The 24,736-nt window shown below is 42.5% G+C and overlaps 2 protein-coding genes across 2 annotated transcripts in view; both read right to left on the reverse strand.

The window, feature by feature from the left end:
* Positions 1-24,736, reverse strand: part of palmdb (palmdelphin b) — an 86,018-nt gene that overhangs the window by 38,372 nt on the left and 22,910 nt on the right. The window contains exons 3-5 of the mRNA XM_085417954.1: positions 22,635-22,715; positions 18,579-18,709; positions 13,163-13,277 (exon numbers count right to left, since the gene is read on the reverse strand). Coding sequence (XP_085274080.1) covers positions 13,163-13,277; positions 18,579-18,709; positions 22,635-22,715 — 327 coding nt within the window. The remainder of the gene's footprint in view (positions 1-13,162; positions 13,278-18,578; positions 18,710-22,634; positions 22,716-24,736) is intronic.
* On the reverse strand, positions 604-7,293 carry LOC146661485 (palmdelphin-like). Its single transcript, XM_085417953.1, has 2 exons — positions 7,092-7,293; positions 604-2,304 (listed from the first exon to the last, which is right to left on the reverse strand). Exons 1-2 carry the CDS (start codon positions 7,291-7,293, stop codon positions 1,217-1,219), a joined length of 1,290 nt encoding a protein of 429 aa, XP_085274079.1. The 3' UTR covers positions 604-1,216.

Here is a 24,736-nt window from a genome sequence, read left to right on the forward strand (position 1 = left end):
GTGGAAACTCGCGAGCTAACTTCCTGCTAACTAAACTAAAGCAGCAACGCTGATCATTTTATTAAAGGTGAAAGAATTTAGACAGTTTGTAACTCTCATTGGTGCCACAGTGTTCGTTTGACTTTGGGACCTGAAGCTGACGGAGTTTTGGACCCAGATTACTCCGCGAGGCTCCTGACTACGGTAATCGTAATGCTCAGACAATCCATCAAGCGGTGCGGCTTCGTAGCTTAGCAAAGTCATACTACAACATTTTTTGATAGATTTTTGAGCGCCGTGTACCACATAAAATCGGTCAGTAAGCCTAACCAGAATTCATACATGAGGCGCACCAATTATAAGGTGCACTGTCGATCTTTGAGAAAATTAAAGGATTTTAGGTGCGCCTTATAGTGCAGAAAACATGGTATATGAAGTCCAACACAAAGGCTATTTACAAAAAAGGAGTGAGCAGGTGCAGTCCCAAAGGAAGGATATTTTTGATATTCAGAAAACATTTAAATGAAAGGTAAAATTAGAAATCATCTAATCAAAGTTCAAGCTGACTAAATTATGAGGACGGACATCGTAATAAAATGATATATTTAATATTTTTACAACAAAGGTTTTAATATTTTGACATGTTTATGCCCCACCAATACCAGACTTTCCCATTCCAACTCCTAAAGTGCACTAGAAACAAGGAAATTTGGTAGATAACTGCCATCAGAAATTTAAGACATAGACTTGACCAAACAAATGAACTTAGATCAAAGGTATGAGCACAGGTTGATTCACAGCACAGTACCATTTAATGCAACTCAGTTACAAAGCAACAAACTAACTGAATGATAAAATTTAAATTCCAGTGGCACAGTTACTAATAAACAAAAAGTCTATCAGGTGTTTCTATCACTCAAGAGAAGTTAAGGTTTCATAATGGCACGAATCACAATTTATTATTATTAAAGATTGGCAGGCTGAGAAGTACTACATTGGCTTGGCAGCAGAAAATGCATGCATGAGCACATTCACCAGAAAAAAAGACAAATGTTGGGGAAGAAAAATCACCTAACAAATTCTATTCCCAGTTCTTTTCCTAACAATTCAGTTTCTCATTTTCCTGTTTGACTGAGCTTCATCGTCTCCATTTTGACCGCTCCTGTAAATAAGGACTGTGCTTTCCATACTTGTGGATGAATGTTGGCTTGTGGAGTCCTAAATCCTCCTGGTCTCTTTAGGTATCTGTAATGTCTCTGAGCTCTATGACCTTAGCTGTATGCACCTTGGGTTGAAATACTTTGCTTCTGTACCCCTGTGGGTGGTATAAAAGATACTCTTCCCTGTTGATTTCATTTTCATCCTCATCGTTGTCGTTATTATCAGAACTGTTGTCAATAATCACCAACTCAGCTTGAATGTCTTCCTCCTCCTCAGCATTCTCGTAGCCCATGAAGATCATTGATATGGGTTCTAGCTCCCCTGGCAGAGTGCTGACAAGGTTCAGAGAGACATTATTTTCTGCACAAGAGGGTAAATCTTTGTTAGAGTCACCTGAGGTGCCTAGCAAGGGATCAGGATCAAATTTATGGTGGACGAGTGAAGAACTAGATCTATCTAATGTTCTGTAGACTGGCTCTTTGGGTCCAGGCATTCCTTCAGGCCTGAATTTAACTGAAACAAGAGCTGCTGTGTTTGGACTGCTTGTATCTGTTGTGATGTTGGCGAATGCTCTTGGACACTTGGTGCTAAAGTGTGACTGTGGTATTAGAAAGGTCTCACACTTGGCCTGCTCTCGAGAGTGCAGTTTGGCCCCTTCTCCAACTCTTCGTACTTTTAAAGTCGAGTCTTGACAGATCGATAGAGGAGTTTTGTTTGGGGGTTTTTGTTCCTGCAGGCCTTGGCTGCAGTGGTTTTTCTCATTTAGGATTAGAGATCCAGTTTTGAATGAGTTTACATTCCGTAAGGGGCTGGGTTTTGAGTTTTTTGTTAGTGATTTAGTTGATTTCCTTGGTGTTGATGGCCTATTCGTCCCTATATAGGGCACAGAATAGACAGGTAGATGGTACTGCACCTCAGTAGGTACATTCCTATCAGCGGCCTGATGCAGAAGCTCTTCTACCTCGGTAGGGGTCATCTCTCCAACTGTTTCACTATGGATTTTAGTTGTCCCTGGGTGCAGTGCATACACAGACTTACGTCCATCATCATACACCTTTATCCCATTCTTTTGGATGGTTTCTGGGATGATGGTTGAAGCTGACACCACATGACTTTTGCCTGTTTTCTTATCATTTTCCACACTGATCTTCATAGCAAATGTAGCTGGAATGAAAGACATAGATGAACTCTTAGGACATGTACTGGACAATAAATATTGTTCAAATAAAGTTCATATTGCTGAATTTTCTTCTAATGCTTGATTTGGAAGAGTTTTCTTTGTATTTAATGACAGAAAACCTCCCTCAGCACCTCATGAAAGCTCCTGCAGTCGTCATAGTGGCTAAGATGAACAGGTACATGGCTCAATACATGAGCCCAGAAAGGAACTAGCAGAAACCAGCAGGAGAAAAACACCAGCTGCTAGTAGACAGAGCAGGTACTCGAGATTGCAAGATCAGACTGAACAACCTGTGCAACATCTCCATCAACTACAAGAAAACCTGTGACTCAATGCCTGGGATGCTTAGAACTGTACAAGATGAACAAGTGCCTAAGAGCCATCATCAAGAGCTCAGTGGGAATGTGGTGAACAACACTACAGGCCAATATGTCTGTGTAGGTTCTCAGTCATTAAGGCCACAGTAGGCTAAGAAGCTTGGAAACAAAGCCAGTGGACTTTTGTGAAATTTTGTGATTTTCACCTCTCATCCAAAAGACTTGTTTACTTCTAAAACCAAATGGTGGAAAGTCCCAGGTATTCAAACACTAGTGGGGGTTGACCCTGAAGAGGGTCACTGACCCACTATCAATCATGTGCGTCATCACAAGAGCCAGGGTATGAAAAAAGGCATGAGTTATTAACACCAGGGGTTTCACGGGAAACCATGTGACATACTAAGGTCAACTGATGGGTTGAGGCACCTGGGAAGGGATCTGAGGACTGCATGGTCTATATTACTTCTCTCTCAAATCATCTGTCTTCTTCATCCAAAGTGTAAACATTGGCATCCTCAAATGAGTGACCTGTATCCTTACAGTACAGCTATCTCTTGTCCTGTTGAGGTGGCTCTTCTATGTTGTGCAATTTGTTTATGGACTGGCTGTTTAGTTTCTCCAATGCAGAAGTTTTAAGCACTTCTCCCTGCACCCCACAGCATACACTATGCTGCTTAGCTTGTTTGTTTGTGAGTTTTGTCCTTGGGATTACCTGTCATGGTTCTGGTCTTTCTGGTCGGGCTCTTTCTGTGTTTAGAGTTGGGTTTTGAGAAATGGTTTATGTTCCTAAGTTCTATTGATATACTTTGGTTTCTTTTTGTATTTTATGCTTAGTCTTTTGTTCGTGGGTCATCATCATGGTTTGCCTTTATTAAGATGATTCTGTCTCCGAGCGTTTGGATTTGGGTCCTACACATCACACTCAGTCTGTAATTCCACAGACCTCGACAGACCTAGTTTCCATCTAAGGGTGTGCCCGTGTCGGAAGTGCATTGGGATGTTGATGTTGTGCTTGGAGTTTCTCTGACAGACCTGCTACATAAGGGATGGCAGTGTCGTTCCATTTGTCATTCTGTTTCTCCCCAGTTGGTTTCTGACCTTCTTTCCTGTGCGTCTTGAAGACCCAGTTGGAATAACCACATGTGATAACACTTTTCTTTATGTGTGTGTTCCCTAATGCTGTCCACAAACGTACACTGAATCAGATAAAATCATATTGTCCTTTGATTTGGTTTCACTCTTCAATTGTATCCCTACAACTAAGGCATCAGAAATGCTCAGGAAACAACTACAGTGACAAAAGCTTTTACGTACAATATAGATTTTTTGCTGGGGGAATGCATTTGATACGTGCTGCTTCAGTCTATCTTACTACAACCATTGAAATGCAAACTGTGCATGCATGTATTAACTTGGTGATATCAAAAATGTATAAATATTGTAATTGATTCTAATCTGCTGCTGAGTCTATGTTACACTGTTGAAACTGAAGCTACTAGAACACAGGACACACACCAAGAATTCCTGTGGAATCACGCATGTTAATTTCACTTTGATCTGTGACAAAGTCACAAACCTTCTTTATCAGGTTGTGGGACAATAAACAGTTGCAGTGCTCTAAAGTACAGCCATCACCTTAGAAATACAAACTGATAATTTTCTGGAATTACAATATTTATTTTATGCTCTATCACTAAAATACTAAATTAAGATTTGCGTCAGCATTTATTGCCTGTGCTTTTTACAACAGATTTATAGACTTTTAATCACCACGTCATAAAATAGGTAGCAGTCATAGGGATCATTTTCTGTGGAAAAAGAATGATATAATCTGGGAAATGGAATAAGGGAAGCATCCCCCTGGTATGTTGCCTGAGCTTTGTGGTAGGTCCCAGGCCTCTGGAAGAAGCCCCAGGAAGTATCTTCAACAAACTCAATAACATATTCAACAACAGTTTAACCATGAAGTCTAAGTTGAGTAACACTATGTAAGCAAGTCCAAGAGTCTCAACTCTGAGTAAGCTCACGCTCAGTTAAGCATGTGCGTGACAAAAGAATGAAAACCATTGAAAACCAGTTTTTATACTTTCTGTGGTCACGAATTACCCAACATTTTACTGAAAAATACAGGACAGCATGTTTTATCAGGAAAGGCAAACAAAAAAGTCTACGATTTCATTGATTTTAAATATTTCAGCACAGTTTTCATTTTAAATAAAGAATACAGATCATTTTGGGAAAGAATAAGCTGGATCCAAAGTGGATACACATCCAGTCTGAATCTGCAATCCTTATGTCTTTTGGATTTGTCCTGCAGTGCAAAAGGACTGAGAGCAGACACGAGTCAGGGTAATCAAACTCAGTGTTGCTGTATTGAGACTTTAGATGGTTCTCGCTCTGACTTTCAGACACTGTGCCTTTTAAAATGTTTTTTTACAACATGTAGTCCTGAACTAATTCTCAATTTGTAAACAAATGTAACATAAAATATTGAGAACTCGGACAGGATGCAGCTAAAAGTCCACTTTAAAACACATTTTTTGAGTCTTAAACTCATTTCAACCTCATCGTCGCTCAAATATTCACATCATCGTTACCCAACTGTAACAGACCTTTTTTCATTAGTTTGGCTAATTACAAGATAACAAATGACTAATTATTGATCAGTGTGTTATGTGTCTAAAGTTTTATATAGATAAGTTGTGTAATGTACCCGAAAGGTTGGTTCTGTTCATCTGGACGCAGCATTATCAGTGGGAGAAACATTTCATCAGTCATCCACGTGACTTCTTCAGTCTCTGACTGCAGCAACAGGACCGCTCTCAGCACCGACCAAGTGTGTTTGAACTGCGTCTTCTTTCCACATATTTCACATACAAGGGTCAGTTCTACAGGCAGAATCATGGGTGCCATGGGCTCCCCAGTTTCACCCATCGTGGCCAATTTGTACACGGAAGAAGTGGAAAAGAGGGCTTTGCTATCCTACCCTGGAACACCACCAAGCCATTGGTTCAGGTATGTGGATGACACCTGGGTGAAAATCAAATCTCAGGATGTACCACAATTCATAGATCACATTAACTCGGTGGACCGACACATCAAATTCACCAGGGAGGATATGAACAGTGGCAGGTTAGCCTTCTTAGACTGAGATTTCCATCAGTAATGGAGGACATCTAAAAGCTGACGTGTACCGTAAACCTGCACATACGGATCAGTATCTAAGGTTTGACTCTCATCATCTACTGGAGCACAAACTGGGCGTCATCAGGACGCTACAACACAGAGCGAACACCATCCCCACTGACACAGCGGCCAGGGAGGCAGAAGAACATCAGGAAGGCCCTGAGTAAATGTGGTTATCCCAGCTGGACTTTTGTCAGAGCTGGAAAGGCTCCTAAAGAAACCTCCAGCTGATCCAGGAGAGAAGGACAACCAATGACTAAGCGAAAACCTGTAGTGATCCTGTACGTGTCAGGAGTATCGGAACAGCTGAGACGCATTTTCTCTAAACACCACGTATCTGTGACCTTTAAACCCCAAAACATGTTGCGGCAAAAACTGATCCACCCCAAGGATCGGGTCCCCCGACACAAACAGAGTAACATAGTGTACGCTGTTAAGTGCAGGAGGATTGGCAGGATTTATACATCGGGGAAACCAAACAACCAAAGAGGACGGCACAACACAGAAGAGCTACCTCGTCAGGCCAGGACTCTGCAGTCTATTTACACCTACAGGCCAGTGGACACTCTTTCAAGGATGAGGATGTAACATCCTGGACAGGGAGGAATGCTGGTTTGAGGGCGGAGTCAAGGAGGCCATTTACGTGAAAAGGGAAAGACCATCTCTGAATGGAGGAGGGGCCTAAGGGTACATCTGTCACCATCTTACAATGCTGTGATTGCAGCCATTCCCCAACTCTCTGTGAATGGGACTCATGGCCATTGATCAGTGATTGTTGATCAATAGTCATGAGAATTTGCATAATCACGATGAAGGAACTGACCTCCCAGCCCATTGTTCCTTCAGTGGGCTGGTTTCAGTCATTATGTAAATGTACTGTTTATAAGATTGAAACCTGCAGTCAGCTGAGACTGAAGACGTCACCTGGATGATGACGAAACATTTCTCCCAGTGAAAACGTCCTGATGAACAGAATCAACTTTTTGGAGATTTACTTACCTGGATGACTGAGCATGCATCAAGACTGATGTAATGTACATTACATTTTTCCAGTGCAAGGAAACTGACAGCTGGCATCAGATGTATGATACGAACAGCATGTACCAGTCACATAACCACTGAAACATGGTAACATTGTTATAGACTAGCATCAATATTATAGGTTTCAATATTGTGGCTGATCAGTGTATTCTTAGCATCATGCTGAAGGATGATCATTTTAATCCATCTGCACCAATGTAATATTTTACAGCCTGTCAGAAGTATACCTTTCTTTGGTTCATGGCTACCGAGTTCACATACAGGATGGGTTTCTGCTGCTGCCAGTGGAATGAGTGATAGCATATCTGGTAGTGGTGAAGGGACATGATGGGTCACATCTAAGAAGAATATAAGACCAGTGAAATGAAAGCAAGCACAACATAAGCCAAGATTAGCTATATTTGGGCAAATATATACATATGTCACCATTTTTAAGATTTCATTATATTAGTAATATGACACATTATTCCAGTATGTGACAACAAAGACACTTATACAAGAAATTACAGATCAAAATGAAAACTGATATCCATCTTCTGAATGAATTCTCACAACTGATGCTCAGTTTTATCATGCCATAAACATTTTATTATGTTTCTAGTAATCTGAGCACACTCGGGATAACCAAGTATCCCATGATGCAAAAGCTGCTATTATACTTTAATGAAGCTCTAATAAGTTTTGTAACCATTTACCAGGAGAAATTACTCACAGCACATCAAAGAGCTAAAAAAAGTGCACACCTGGTTGGGACTCTGCGTGTACCTCCTATATGTGGAGACAAAGTAGTTGAGGTTCAAAGTAGTGAAAGAAGCATGAAGTAAACATCACAGCAGTGCTACAGTTCAGCTTGTTTAGTAACGGCAGTCCACAGCTGTCACATTAGTAATTTCACTAGGTTAAATGAAGACAGAAAGCAAAGCAAATCAGGCATATTAGTCCTTGCACTGCATCCTCACAATGTGAGTAATCCATTTATCTGCCACCTAATTCACTCGAAGCAGTCGCTTGTGCAACAAAGCCCACCCACACAGTCTTCAGTGAGAACATCTTATTAGAAACAAGCAGAGCTTACAGATAGCATAGCAGTTAGCAGGAAGTCAGGAGAAAACATCATTCCTTTAAAAAGGTGCTAGAATCTGTTCACAACAATGAAAATTCAAATCATCATCGTCCTCGGTAAAACTGGCGTGGATTGCATGAAACCACACCAGCAAAACACATTTAGCTACTCTGCACACTTAAAAAATGCAGTAATTGAGTACTTAGTGTTTTTAAAGGTGACCCCAATGGACAATGAACAAGCCTTAGTCTAAGACCTTAACTGATCTAACTGCAGATTAACACTACAGTACACATCTATAGTACACTATGCACAGTGCTTTGTGTGTATATCAGTTTATCATTTTAAAGTCTAACACTATAATTCTATTTGTGTGATCATTTTCTTCTTGTAGGCATATATTTCTGCTGGTAGTTGTGTGGCAATGAAAACTATACACTCAAGGCTGATGCCGTTGCCTTCATCATCAAAATATAGTTTTCTCAACTGATTGTAATGAAACAGCTAACACGTAACATTAACTAAAATATTACTAATTACCAACTTCATCCCTAGTTCGAGTCAAATGTGTTCAAGTCAAATGTGGTTGTAACATTATAAGATTAAGATACCCTGCTCCTCGTATGAAGATAATATGACATTAAGGCAACATGACATCACTAACAGCAGACCAAATAAAAGACTTAACGTGGCAGTGGGGTCAGGTGCAGAATTAAAAACTCTAGAACAGGGATCGGCAACCCTGGGCACACGTGCCACAGCTGGCACGCGAAGGGTTAACTGATGGCACGACCATAGCTGGACTGGCCATCTGGGCCGACTGTGATTTTTCGTTTCTATGGGCCGATGATTTTTTTTGTAATGGTATAAACAATGAGAGGTGGTGGATTGGCCAGATGTGTAAAAATAACTCTGGTGGTGGCTATGGCACAGCTTCCACTGAGGCCAGCAGGTGGATGAGGGAAGGGGAGGCAGGAGGAGGAGAGACCCGAGGCGGCCGCTGGTCCGAGTGTCAGGTGAACTGAACTTCAGGTAAGAAGTTATGACCTGCAGTCTATCTGGGTCAGATATAAACCGAGTTTAGATGGAGTTTATTTTCGTTGTGTTGACTTTTTACAGTCAGTTACAATAACTCGTACTGCGTGCTAGCTAGCATGATGGAGTTTCTATACAGCTGGGTGGTGCTATGATGTTACTGATAGTGAACTTTATTTATAAGGTTAATTATTAGAGTTGCCAACCGTCCCATACAAACGGAATCGTCCCGCATTCAGAGAAAATATTACGCATTTCGTATTGAGCTGAGAAGGAACAGTTTGTCCCGGACTTCAGCTAGAATAGAAAAAGACACAAAGCTGGAGTTACTCTGTGTCTTTGCTGCAGAGCTGCCTCTTCTTTTGTCATTCTCTGCCCCTCCCACTCCTGTTGCTACTTCAATCATGAAACTGATCAATGATCAGCTGATCGGCTGTTTGCTGGAGCCACAGCTGTAAAGCTGCTGGTCATGATATGGTTTGGTTATCTGGTGAGAGGGAAACATGAAGATGAAACCAGGAGATGTCCTTACTGAATCATCAGAGCTGAACAGGTGATGGAGAAACAGGTTTACCTTTTAGGTGACATGAATGAGTTGAAGTTATGAACTGTTTCTGAGAGACAAATAACACCAGGATCCTTTTCTAAGTAGCTGACAGCTGGTAACTGTGCAGGGGCGGGTCTAGCAAAGTTATGCCAGGGGGGCAGGTAGGACATTAACAGGGAAAGGGGGGCACAAAGAAATACTTTTCTTTCTTATTCTCATTTAAAATGTCTCGCTTTTATTAAATAATTATCTGAATCAGATAAAAACCAAAGTTTTTATCTGATTTAAAATGTATAAAAATCATACATATACCAACAAGACTGTACATCACTGTCACAACAGCGTTTGTTTTCATTCAAAGGCTTTATGGCTTTAATACCTGGTGGGTCGGTCTCTAGTCAAAATGCCCAGGCTGATTTTTTTGTCCCAGTCCAGCCCTGGGCACGACACGCAGTGAGTTAATCTGAGCAGGTGCATTAAAAAATGAATGGCTGGGACAGCGGTGCACATTGCAAATTAGCTCGCATACACACATTAGTTGTGCCGCTTCTTAATGACGGTATCTTAGCTAACAACCCCAACTATCAGATGGAACTTGTAATTGGCTAAAAATAACTTAGCCTACCGGTGAGAGGGACGTTGCTAGCTGGCAGTTTTTTCAAGCAATGTTGAAATTTCCACATTCCAACACTTCAAAAGATTCAGCAGCTGTTCGCTCAGCGCAGCACCGTGGAAACACACGGATACATCCGTAGACTCGAGACAGAATTCACAATGTGTTTTCGGGACTTTCAGGCGTATGGACCAATGTTTTCTTTTCTGATCAAACCAGAAAGCTTTAATGAGCAGCTGGGTTTGTCTCGCATTAACTGGCTCGACACAGAGGACATCGAAATGCAGCTGATAGAACTGAAAAGCTCGACTCTGTGGGGTCAAAGTTTGCAGAACTACGGACGCAGCTGGAATCCACAGCTGTGCATGTTCATGGAGCTGCATGTTCACCTGCTGGACATCACTGCCTGACAAGTTTAACTGTCTTCAGAACATTGCAGAGGCCTTATTGACAGTGTTTGGCTCTACATGTCTGTGTGAGCAGATTTTCTCTCACACGAGTCCTCAGGTAGCCTCTGAATGCTGGACACTCGGAGACCTGTGTCTCTGAGTGGGAGACCAGAGATCATATTAACATGTGTGTCTCTGTATTAACAAACATGCCATATTGGCCCAGTTTATTTTTCTTATCATTGTTGTGAGGAGACCATAAATAGCATTTGCATTTTCTGTATTTGCTGTTATGGATAAAAAGTCTTTGTTTTTTTTTTGTTTCAAAATAGCTGATAACTATTCGCTGACAGCTGCCAACATCTGCCAACAAATATAATTCTATAAAGTGGTTCTATATAGTGTGTAACTGTTAATATAGAGCGTTATTAAATTTATTGCTATTTATTTATTGCAGAAGTCAATAAATTGCTACTGCAATTTATTGACTTCTGAGGAAAATTTTAGATGCACTCATCATCAGAAAGGTTGCCAACCCCTGGCCTAGGCCATGTGCCCGAGGACTGCCACCAAAACTTCTTGGGGTACTGAATAGGGCCGCAAAAAGCCCAGCCACACAAAGGTGGAGGCTCAGCTGCTGGATCTGATGATTCTCGAGCAGTTTGTCAAGGGACTCCCGACAGGAACAGCGGAGTGGTCCTTTGCCATCACTTTGCCCTCTGACACCTTCCCTCAGTCCACGAGGGACGCATAGTGGTAAGGTGGTAAGGGGTATACACCAGGCTATTGTAGACTCAGGGTCCACCAAACTCTGGTTTGGCCTGGGGCATTGCCGGGGCATTGCTGAAGGTAGAGTGGGTGGAGGTTAAGTACATGCATGGGGACATACACAAATATCCTACTGTGCTGCCAGAAATTAAGTACAAGGACAAAAAGCGTAGTGGGAAGGCTGTGGTTAGGTCATGCCTGACACATCCTTTAATTCTGGGGACGGATTGGCCATGATTTAAAAACCTGTTGGGGCAGTGTGTGGGGATGCATTCATGACCTGTAGCAGCATGTAGTGTATATGCTGTGTACAGCGGTGATCCGAGGCCATCCATCGCTGACTCTGGGGAGGAGACGGCACTGATTCACTCCATGGAAGATTTCCCACTACAGCAGTCTCATGACAAAACTCTATACTCAGCCTTTGACCAAGTGATAAAAATTACTGGTCACATGGTGCGCCCCGACACAGCACTGGCCTACCTGAATTTTGTATTAATCACACATAGACTGTATTGGGTGAGTTGTAACAGTCGCACAGAAGAGGAACACACCCAGTTGTTGGTGCTTTAAAGCTTTTGGGAAATTCTCTGGTTAGCCTGGCGAAGGAGAGAGATGATAGTGCCAAATTCCACTATTCCCAACTCCCCCCATTGTAATGACCATCTCACACAAGCCCAGAGAATGGGTGTTGCTGCATTGCAACAGTGTTTTGCAGATGTGTTCTCCCCCCTGCCTGGCCATACCACACTCAGAGCACAATTTTGAAATGTGTCCTGGTGAGATGGTGCATTCACAGCCCTACAGGTTACCTCAACATAAAGAAAAAATGTTCAGAAAGAAGTGCTTGGTTTAGCCCCATAGTTCTTATCTATACGGTTCTGTGGCGACTACCACAAGGTGAATTGTTACAGTTTGATGCATATGTCATGTCCCGGGTCAACAAGCTCCTGGATCAGATAGGCATTGCACCTTTTTCATGACACTGGAGTTAACCAGTGGCTACTGGCACATCCCCTTATCTCCAGAGTCTAAAGAAAGTCATTCTTCTCCACTCTGTACGATTTGTACCAATTTGTCACACTTTCGTTCAGCTTGTTCAGCAACTTTCCAGTGTCTCATGAACCTGGTGTATGACATCATCATCCATAGTGACACCTGTGCAGAGCATGTGCAGCAGGTGGCCATAGTCCTAGAGTCTCTGAGGCAGATGGGGCTCACAGCCAACCTGAAGAAGTGTGTGAGCAGACAAAGGGAAGGTACAGTATCTGGGGAGGTGAGCAAGTGGGCCTGCAGGAGGTGAAAACAACACCCATCGTATACTGCCCATGTCCCAAGACTAAAAAAAGAGGTGAGGCAGTTCTTGTGGCTGGCTGGTTATTGCCACCGGTTCATGCCAAACTTCGCAGAGCTGGCCAGCCTCTTGACTGCTCTAACCCAAAAGGGTGACCCAGATCTGATCCAGTGGACAGAGCAGTGCCAGACAGCGTTCATACAGGTGAAGAAGGCCCTCTGTGGGAAGCCTTGTTCCACATGAAAATCTCCACTGAGTGATCTTGGAAAAAAGCTGCAAATAAAACATAACTAGTACTCCAATAGTGTGTATGTATGGGTCCTTTGTGTCACACAGCCTTTAATGTGCATCATCTGTTATTGGGAGCTGTGTTGACACATCAACACATCAAAATACAGGTGTGTGTCTTTGATTTCTTTTATTGTTTTCCTTTTTCATTGTCCATTATTCTTAATCGTACTAAGGTGAAAAGCAAATACTAGCGTACTAGTAGCACTAATCCGCCCAGATGTATTTAATAAGTGACATGCATTAGTGTCACAGCCAAAAAGGCAAGCTGAGTGTTAAAAGGCACTTGATTTTTGCTTACCTTGATAATGTCTTCAGCTGTTCTCTCCACCTCTTTTAGCCGCTTCACCACAATTTCTTCATTGGCAGAGATATTGAGTTCTTGTGTTTCCAAGGCCTCAATCTCCTTCTCCATTCTGTACAGTTGAATATAATGAACAGTGTTAGCAAATACAAAAGGAAATCACTTGTGCATCCAAAACACTTGGATGTTAGGGTGTCTCTGAATAGCTTCAACAAGGTAAGTACAAGACTTTTAATATATGGCATTATGGGTTGTACTGGGTAGCTGTGTATTTTGCATTTTCAAAAGATTTTCAGTAAAATCATAATTCACATTGGCAGTAATGACACTCGGTTACGCCAATCGGAGGTCACTAAAATCAATATTGAATCGGTGTGCAACTTTGCCAAAACAATGTCGGACTCTGTAGTTTTCTCTGGTCCCCTCCCCAATCAGACCAGGAGTGACATGTTTAGCCGCATGTTCTCCTTAAATTGCTGGCTGTCTGAGTGGTGTCCCAGAAACGATGTGGGCTTCATAGATAATTGGCAAACCTTCTGGAGGAAACCTGGTCTTGTTAGGAGAGACGGCATCCATCCCACTTTCGATGGAGCAGCTCTCATTTCTAGAAATATGGACAAATTTATTAAACCACCCAAAATATGACTATCCAGAGTTGGGACCAGGAAGCAGAGTTGCAGTCTTACACGCCTCTCTGCAGCTTCTCTCCTCCTGCTACCCCCCTAAAAACCCATCTCCATAGAAACTGTGTCAGCTCCCAAACAGACAAAAAACAAACTAAAAGCCAGCAAATTAAACATAAACAATTACAAAGAAAGAACAATACAGTATCCACATCTGAACCAAAGAGTAAAACAGTGAAATGTGGATTATTAAATATTAGGTCTCTCTCCTCCAAGTCTCTGTTAGTACATGACTTAATAATTGATCAACAAATTGATTTACTCTGCCTTACAGAAACCTGGTTGCAGCAGGATGATTATGTTAGTTTAAATGAATCAACATCCCCGAGTCATTCTAACTACCAGAAATCTCGAAGCACAGGCCGAGGGGGCGGTGTGGCAGCAATTTTACACACCAGCCTATTAATCAACCAAAGACCCAGACAGACTTTTAATTAATTTGAAAGCCTGCTGCTTAGCCTCGTCCACCCCAGCTGTGAAACTCAGAAACCAGTCTTACTTGTTATCATCTGTCGTCCACCTGGGCCTTACACAGAGTTTCTGTCTGATTTCTCAGACTTTTTATCTGATTTAGTTCTCAGCTCAGATAAAATAATTGATGTGGGTGATTTTAACGTCCATGTAGATTGGGGTGGAAGAACTCTAGGCCTCGAGGGCCGGTGTCCTGCAGGTTTTAGATGTGTCCTTGATCCAACACAGTTGATTTAAATGGCTAATTTACCTCCTCAACATGTCTTGAAGTTCTCCAGAGGCCTGGTAATGAACTAATCATGTGATTCAGGTGTGTTGACCCAGAGTGAGATCTAAAACCTGCAGGACACCGGCCCTCGAGGCCTGGAGTTCCCCAGTGCCAACATAACATTTCCCTCGGGATGAATAAAGTATTATCAATCAATCAATATACAGTGCAAACAAGGCTTGTCCCAAGATAGAGCCTTGAAGTACACCATAATTTAGAGAGAGTCCTTTTTTTAGCACTAGAGGCCCATGTTCACATAAAAAAATAAAGATAAGTAGAAAGGAAACCACTGAAGAGTAGACCCTTTTAGGCCAGCATATGATTCCAGCCATGATAGGAGGATATAATGGCTGACTGTGTCAAAGTCAGCTGTCAAGTCCAACAACAAGAGGGCAGCAGGGCTGCCAGAATCCAGAGTTAATACCATTAAAAACCCTTAAAAGTGCTGTCTCAGTGCTGTGTACTGATTTAAAACCAGACTGAAACTTTTCAGACATCCCATTAAGATCAAGGTGCAGCTTTAAATAGACCACTTTCACAGACCTTTTGAAAGAAAGGGGAGCTTTGAGATTGGCCTGTAATTAGCCAGAATGGTTGTGTCCAGATTGTGTTTTTTAAGAAGAGGCCCGTTTCCTTGGGCGCTTGTTCCAGGGTGTGGCATGAGGATGGCTGCACAGGTAACCCAGAACAGATGACTCAAAGGTGGTGGAGGAAGTCCGTAACCTTGTCCTGTCTCAGTTTGTTTGAGAACTAGATCGGAAGATGCTTTGATTTCTAATAGCAACTGGTGATTAAACACATGTAGTCCTAGGACATTTTGAGACATTATAAAAAGGAAGAAAACTAACAGCAACCAAGACAAAATGGTCAAAGCTGACAGACGTGTCACCATGCATACTCCATCGTCTGTGAATGTTGTGTGTAGTATATTTAACAATTTGTTTCATTAAAGTGTTTATTTATTTGTTCATCGTCAGGATTCAGACAGTTCCTACAGTTTCCTGGTTCATTCCCTACATTCAGGCTGAGGGCTCAATGATGATGATCAAGCTTTGATTGCACAATCCCTGGAAAAATTATAGAAATGTCTAAAAATGTCAGCTGCTAATAATTTTCCAATAACATAGTTTAAAAAAGATGTACAGACCAGGTTGAACCCTAATAACTTACAGTGGGGCAAAAAAGTATTTAGTCAGCCACCGATTGTGCAAGTTCCCCCACTTAAAATGATGACAGAGGTCAGTAATTTGCACCAGAGGTACACTTCAACTGTGAGAGACAGAATGTGAAAAAAAAATCCATGAATTCACATGGTAGGATTTGTAAAGAATTTATTCGTAAATTAGGGTGGAAAATAAGTATTTGGTCACCTCAAACAAGGAAAATCTCTGGCTCTCACAGACCTGTAACGTCTTCTGTAAGAAGCTTTTCTGTCCCCCACTCGTTACCTGTATGAATGGCACCTGTTTGAACTCATCATCTGTATAAAAGACACCTGTCCACAGCTTCAAACAGTCAGACTCCAAACTCCGCCATGGCCAAGACCAAAGAGCTTTCGAAGGACACCAGGAAAAGTATTGTAGACCTGCACCAGACTGGGAAGAGTGAATCTACAATAGGCAAGCAGCTTGGTGTGAAAAAATCAACTGTGGGAGCAATCATCGGAAAATGGAAGACATACAAGACCACTGATAATCTCCCTCGATCTGGGGCTCCACGCAAGATCTCATCCCGTGGGGTCAAAATGATCATGAGAACGGTGAGCAAAGATCCCAGAACCACACGGGGGGACCTGGTGAATGACCTGCAGAGAGCTGGGACCAAAGTAACAAAGGTCACCATCAGTAACAGACTACAACGGCAGGGAATCAAATCCCGCAGTGCCAGACGTGTTCCGCTGCTGAAGCCAGTGCATGTCCAGGCCCGTCTGAAGTTTGCCAGAGAGCACATGGATGATACAGCAGAGGATTGGGAGAATGTCATGTGGTCAGATGAAACCAAAGTAGAACTTTTTGGTATAAACTCAACTCGTCGTGTTTGGAGGAAGAAGAATACTGAGTTGCATCCCAAGAACACCATACCTACTGTGAAGCATGGGGGTGGAAACATCATGCTATGGGGCTGTTTTTCTGCCAAGGGGACAGGACGACTGATCCGTGTTAAGGACAGAATGAATGGGGCCATGTATCGTGAGATTTTGAGCCAAAACCTCCTTCCATCAGTGAGAACTTTGAAGATGAAACGAGGCTGGGTCTTCCAACATGACAATGATCCAAAACACACCGCCCGGGCAACAAAGGAGTGGCTCCGTAAGAAGCATTTGAAAGTCCTGGAGTGGCCTAGCCAGTCTCCAGACCTCAACCCCATAGAAAATCTGTGGCGGGAGTTGAAAGTCCGTGTTGCTCGGCGACAGCCCCAAAACATCACTGCTCTCGAGAAGATCTGCATGGAGGAATGGGCCAAAATACCAGCTACTGTGTGTGCAAACCTGGTAAAGACCTATAGTAAACGTTTGACCTCTGTTATTGCCAACAAAGGTTATGTTACAAAGTATTGAGTTGTATTTTTGTTATTGACCAAATACTTATTTTCCACCCTGATTTACGAATAAATTCTTTACAAATCCTACCATGTGGATTCATGGATTTTTTTTTCACATTCTGTCTCTCACAGTTGAAGTGTACCTCTGGTGCAAATTACTGACCTCTGTCATCATTTTAGGTGGGGGAACTTGCACAATCGGTGGCTGACTAAATACTTTTTTGCCCCAATGTAATTCTCTCCGACCTGTCAGCACATGGAGTTTTTCCATCTATAGCTAAATAAAATAAATACTGCACATTGGACTCTTACATGTGGAACACATCCCTTGTGTCCCTTTCACATAAAAACCACAAAGGTGATAGACTGAGATTAGCGGCAGACAACTGGAGTAAGCAGGTGTGACTGTGATCATTACCACTATGACTGTTAAATTAGTTGGAAAACCTAAATCTTGAGAATTACTAATAGTTTTAGGCACAGTGCCAGAGCTTTGTGGCTCACCTTATTAATCATCAGAAATATATAGTGCAAGTCCAAATACATGTTTCTGGCAGAAATACACACAGACTAAACTTTGAATATTAGCAGTTCAGTGAAATAATCGTTTAATGCTTTCATGTTCAACTTAGTAATAATCATAGAATGCAAGCATCACTTCCTGTTTGGCTTGTTCAGTGTGCACAACCTGTATTTTATTTGCTGAAAACCTGTATCAATATTTTATAGAAAGGCTTATTCTGTCATAATTATATATTCTCTGAACAAATTTACAAGGTATAAGTATATATAGTATCAAGGGCTTAAATCATGGTTTCCAACTCCAGGCCTGGAGGGCCGGTGTCCTGCAGGTTTTAGATGCGTCTTTGATCCATCACAGCTGATTAAAATGGCTAAATGACCTCCTGAACATGTCCTGAAGTTCTCCAGAGGCCTGGTAAAGAACTAATCATGTGATTCAGGTGTGTTGACCCAGAGTGAGATCTAAAACCTGCAGGACACCAGCCCTCGGGGCCTGGAGTTGGACACCCCTGGTGTAAATGAACGCGCCTCCACACTGCCCCCCCGGTGAATACACAAGACATTTCCACTAGTTTTCCTAATTCTCATTTAGGGGTGTTATTACTCATGGTTGCATCATCCACATCACAGGTGAGGTGTACCATTATGTCCACCCATCAGCGGGCTATCATGATCTGTATCTGTATGTGAGCTTGTTAATCAAGAATAAACATTAATATCTGTAATTATAAATTACATACGGAGTAGTGCTTTATAAATGATGAATTAAACACTTAATAATACCTTACTAATGCCTAATATTGTGGCATTATTAGGCAGACAGTGACTATAAAGTGTTACCTTCACCTACTTGATTTGCTCATACTGAGCTGTGCCCCATGTGTCCACTTTGGGATGTAGTGTGAGCTTCAGTGCAGGTTTGGATTACCTGATGATGTTGCTCTGCAGGTGGTCACTCTGTTGCTGTTCGTCTTGAGCTTGAAGCCTCATGGCCTCCTGCTCCTCCTCCGACTGCTGACTCAGACCGTCCATCAGCCACTGCTCCCTCAAAGCCTTCTTCTGTCAGTCAACCAACACACAGGCCTCTGCTTTAGCCTCAAACCGAGCTCAGTGTTCTTCTCATATTTAAAATGTTCAAATCTACGGTGACACCTGCTCTGTTTTCCATTTGACACTCTCTGCTTTCAAAAACTCTTTTCCTATCCTGTTAAGCAAAGAAAAATGTGTAGCTGATTTCTCTATCAGATATTTTAAGGAACATTACGTTTGCACACACTCCTCAGTTTCACAAACAGCATACTAGATCCAACACTATGAAGCAGCAGCTGCAGTGGAGCCAGTCCCTCGCTTCCCATTCAGCTGTTAGTCTCAGTCTGACATATTTAGATTTGCCAGAATGGGAAGCAAAGAGCTTCTCAGTATAGTTGGCATGGACTGTGGGAGACAAATCTTTAGTGAAATTGTAAAAACTAATGTTGTCCAAATAATAATGAGATGGATCTTAGTTTTTAGCATGTACAGTTTGGAAACTCAGACACAGGAGCTTTTGTAAGCACAAGTTGTAATCATGACTGGAAGAGTACGGATGTTCTCAAAGCTCTGCTATAAATATGTAGATGTGTATTAAACGAACCCGTGTCCAACAAAAACCTTCACTATGTTAAAGAGACTGAATGTAACCAATATCAGTGGACAGTTCCACGGTGTGGCAACAGGAAATGAAAATGAGTGTGGAGTTGACCCAGGCATCCTAACAGAAGCATGTTTTTTAAAACCTTTTCCACTCACGTGAAAAACACTGGGGGCGGGGGGGGGTGTGCAGAATGAGTATAAAAGAGCTTCTGGGAAGGCCGAGGGTTCGTATTCATCCATGGATTAATGGAGAGCAACATCAGAAGAGAGGACTCTGGAGTTTTGGGGGGTAAATATTTTTACCAAATCAACCACTGCCCAACTACTGAAGACTTACGAACTGCAATTATCATTTTTAGCTTTATCGCTACTCATTGTTGCTCCATTGGATTATGGTCTCAGAGCAGTCGAAGTATTTTGTACTGAATCACTGCTTCCCCACCTGGACTTTACTGGGCATGGGTCAGGCCTGTGTGTTGCCCTTCTCCTTACCCTCATTGCATTCAAAAGTTTAAATTATGTACATTTGACTCAGCCATGAGGCAGTCTGCAACATCGGCTGCAGACTCACCCACCCCCACTGCTGCTGTTCCACCTCAGACCCTTCACACCTCCTCTATTCACCCTGCTCACTCCCCCCCACCCCCAACTGCAGCATCCAATACACACTCAACACAAGGCTCCAGCCTGTCTCTCTCAACCACCCAGGTTAGGAGGGAACTGAGGAGGATTAATGGCAAGAAGGCAGCGGGCCCAGATGGCATCAGCTCGAGGGTCGTCAGGTCCTGTGCAGACCAACTGTGTGGGGTGATGGAGCACCTCTTCAACCTGAGCCTGAGGTTGGGAAGAGTCCCACAGCTCTGGAAAACCTCCTGTGTTGTACCAGTGCCAAAGACTTCACGCCCCAAGGACCTCAACAGCTACAGGCCGGTGGCTCTGACATCCCACCTGATGAAGACCCTGGAGCGGTTGGTCCTGGCTCAGCTTCGGCGCCTAACAAGCTCATCACTGGACCCACTTCAGTTTGCCTACCAGCCTGGCATTGGAGCGGATGATGCCATCATTCACCTCCTACATCGTTCCCTCGCTCACCTGGAGACCGCTGGAAGCACTGTGAGAATCATGTTCTTTGATTTCTCCAGTGCCTTCAACACCATTCTTCCCTCGGTTCTAAAGGACAAGCTGGTGAACTCTGGAGTGGACCATCACCTCACTACCTGGATCCTGGACTACCTCACCGACCGACCACAGTATGTGAGGACTCAGGGCTGTGTGTCGGACAGGGTCGTCTGCAGTACGGGGGCCCCACAGGGAACGGTTCTGGCTCCGTTCCTCTTCACCATCTACACTGCAGACTTCTCCCACAATTCCACCCAGTGCTTCCTGCAGAAGTTCTCTGATGACTCTGCAATAGTCGGCCTCATCACTGATGGGGACGACAAGGAGTACAGAGGACTGACTCAAGACTTTGTGGACTGGTGCCAGCTGAACTACCTCCAGATCAACGCCAGTAAAACCAAGGAACTGGTGGTAGACTTCCGCAGGCACAAGCATTCTCCACTGCAACCACTGAACATCCAAGGTATGGACATTGAGGCTGTGGACAGCTACAGGTACCTTGGTGTTCATCTGAACAATAGACTGGACTGGACTCATAACTCAGACGCCCTCTACAGGAAAGGGCAGAGCAGGCTGTACCTGCTGCGGAGACTCAGGTCGTTTGGAGTGGAGGGCCCACTCCTGAAGACCTTCTATGACTCTGTGGTGGCTTCTGCTATCTTTTATGGCGTGGTCTGCTGGGGCGGCAGCATCTCTGCTGGGGACAGGAAGAGACTGAACAGGGTGATCCGAAGGGCCAGCTCTGTTCTAGGATGCCCTCTGGACCCAGTGGAGGTGGTGAGTGACAGGAGAACGGCGGCTAAGCTGTCATCCCTGTTGGACAACGTCTCCCACCCCATGCAGCAGACTGTGACAGCACTGAGCAGCTCCTTCAGTGGGAGACTGCGGCACCCACGGTGTGGGACGGAGAGATTTCGCAGGTCTTTCCTCCCCACTGCTGTCAGACTCCACAACAAAGACTTTAACTGATCAAGCACACACATCCATACATATGCAATAATACTAAGTGCAATAATCCTTTCTGTCATCGTTGTATTTTTACTCAGTTGTATATAGTATTTGTATTTGTATTCTATTTTTATCTTATTGTATATTTTTATTCTATTTTATTCTACTGTATATAGTATATAGTATTTTATTCTATTCTGTACAGCTGTGTACTGTATTTATTCTTATTGTATTCTAATTTTTGCCTCATAACTTTTGCACTGTCCACTTCCTGCTGTGACAAAACAAATTTCCCACGTGTGGGACTAATAAAGGTTATCTTATCTTATCTTATCTTATCTTATCTTATCTTATTCCCAGTAGCTGGGTGGCCTTAGCTGAGGAGGCAAAGCAGGTCATCTGGTAATCAGAAGGTTAGTGGTTCCCAGTCTGTATTCCAAATATCCTTGGGCAGGATGCGAACCCCACCTCTGATGTATCCGTCAGAGTATGAATATGTGGGGATGATAACTAGAAAGGCCTCCAAAGACAACTCTGTAGTATCATTTACTAAAAATAAAGTTTGATTGTATTTACTTTGCTTTTTTGTAAAATAACCAAAACATTTTCTAACATCCAGTTTGGTGATACCTTGTTTTATAATATTTAATGGACATTGTATTAAAATGCAACAAAAACTCTTAAATATGTTGTTTATTGTTAGATTTATTCATTTTTCCAGCATGCTTCCATAGGGAATTTAGATATTTTTTGGTAGTCACTGATATAAGAAGGTGATATCATTACACACCACTACAACACCAGCAGTGACCAGTTTGCCAAAGATGCAGGAAACAGCTCAGTGGCGTGACACAGTTTTAGACAGCCCCCTTGTGGTTAACTGTAACTGGGGTTAACTTGTGCGTAACTGCTTCTTAAGAAAACTTCAGATGTGTGCCCAATTTATCTTAACATGAAAAAAATATAACTTGGAACGATGGAAATATATAACTTGGAACGATGGAATGAAAAAAGAAGATTTGACTTTTGCAATAATGTATGAAATACCCTCAGTTGTGTTGAAGAGGAATAGCTGTAGCTATAATATGAACAATGCTACTGCAGTGAGTATAAATCTGTGAAATAAAGCTCTGAGACTGCATCAAGGAAAATGTGGAGAAATATAACAGTAAATGAAATCATTAAACCTTCAAGCGAGAGTTCCTCACATTCCCTGTACACTGATACACACTGACACATTTTCTCCTGGAAATTTTTGCTTTTTGGCTGTAAATTAGAGACATACCTTTATGTACTGGAGTTTTAACTTCTCTTCTTCTATCTGTCTCCTCTTCTTGGCAATTTCTTCCTGGATTCTTCTTTTGTCCTGTGAGGGCAGGTCAAACATACATTTGTGTCATATGCACAATTACAGCATGGAAACTATTCCACCTGTTGTCTCCTCGTGCTGACACTTCAACCTTGAGCTGACAGACGGACAGCAACAGCTATAAATAGACAAAAAGCAGCACAGGCTTCATGACGTGACCTACCTGTTGCTTGAGTGTGTGTGTACGTGTCTGTCTGTTTGCTATAATTTCAACAACACTCTTTGCTAATTAGTACACTATGTAGCAAAGACATCTAGAAATTTGATCAGATACATTGGACAGAATAAATTGTGCAGTTGTTATCCTGGATATCAGGCAAACACGCTGCTTAGTTCCTTTATTTTTAACTAAGCCTCACTGCTCACTAATATTAGCTCCTAGATCCAGGATCAGTGTGGAATTAAGCCGGAGTAAAAGGGGATCTCCCTGTTGATGTCTGCTAGTATTTATGACTCTGTCTCAGTCCAGACAGCATTCTAAGCAGAGAAGCCCAGAATTCTCTTCATACCGTTTCTAACTCATCCGGGAGGACACAGAGTCATTATCAAGTCAGCTGAGAGACATAATCTCTCCACCAAGTACTGGGTCTGCCCCAGTGCCTCCTCCCACTAGATCATTCCTGAAACACATCACCCAGGAGGCGTCTAGGAGCTCAGGTGCCTGAATAACTTCAGCTGCCTCCTCTCGACGTGGAAGAGCGAGGACTCTCCAAGTCCCTCTGGAAGGACCAGTGAAACCCATTCCTGCTACTTGTATCATGACTTCATTGTAACTACTCAGAGCTTATGATTAAAATATATTTTCAACTCACTTTAAATTATTCATTTTTATTTTTACAGTGCCAAATCACAACAACAGTTGCCTCAAAGTAACTTGTATTTTAAGTTAACGATGCTACAGTGTGAAGTGCCTTGAGACTGTTGCTGGTGAGGGTTCATCGTCTCCACGGACACCGCCCAACCCATCTGTAAATCTCACGGGCCACTCTCTTCTCACTAATGAACTAGACTCTGAGATACTGAAACTGCTGGTCAGAACTCACAAGCATGCTTTGGACACTCTACCCTTTTTCCAACTGAGAACCATATTAAAAGACTTGGAGGTGCTGATTCTCATTCCTGCCACTTCACGCTGGGGCACAAGGTCACCACCTGATGAAACTAACAGAACCACATCAACTGCAAAAAGCCAAGATGAAATTCTGAGGGTACCAAAGTGAAGACCACTCCCTCAGGATGTCCAGAGCTGTACGGAACAGAGTGACTCTTCTTACATGGTTTTATTAAGCATCACAACATATCATCATAGCTTTAAAAGCCTCAACATAAACACTTTTCTAAGAGCCTGGTGGGAATTCTTTACAATTCTTAAAAAGTCTGCACTTATCCCATGTAAACTAAAAAGTTTTTAAAATAAAACTATAAAGAAAAATCACTGAATACTAACTACTAGAAAAATACTAACATTCTCATCGTGGCATGAGAATAAGACAAAAAAAGAAATTTTAAAAAAAATCATACAAGACCCAAACTTTATTTCATTTGAAGAAATTTGATCAAAATATAAAATCAGCAAAGGTGAATTTCTTTAATATATCTGCAACTGAAACCATCATACAGGAAAATCTGAATCCCTGTCAACTGAATCCCACTTGGGAAGCTGTCATGTGAAGGCTGTGCGCAGGCAGGAAAAGCACCCAAAGTGCAGACAGTCGGAGACAAAAGGTGAACTTAAATACAGCGTTAATGCTGAACTTCAAAAAGTAAGAAAACTGAGACTCCAAGGTAAACTTATGCAGCCAGAACACACAGCAAAATAAGGGTAGATCACAACACGGACACAGAGAAACACAGGGCTTAAATACACAGAGGGAGCAATCGGGGCAACAGGAGGGAAACACAGCTGGGGCAAATCAGGCCTAACGAGACAAAGGAAGCAAAACCAGATGCACTTACATGAGACACAGACTTTCAAAGTAAAACAGGAAACATAACACAGAGACGCGAACTTGACGAGG

This window comes from Rhamphochromis longiceps, linkage group LG9 (assembly GCF_057381845.1).
Source record: "Rhamphochromis longiceps isolate RC_006_pf linkage group LG9, R_longiceps_female_GT1.1, whole genome shotgun sequence".
Taxonomy (NCBI): Eukaryota; Metazoa; Chordata; class Actinopteri; order Cichliformes; family Cichlidae; genus Rhamphochromis; species Rhamphochromis longiceps.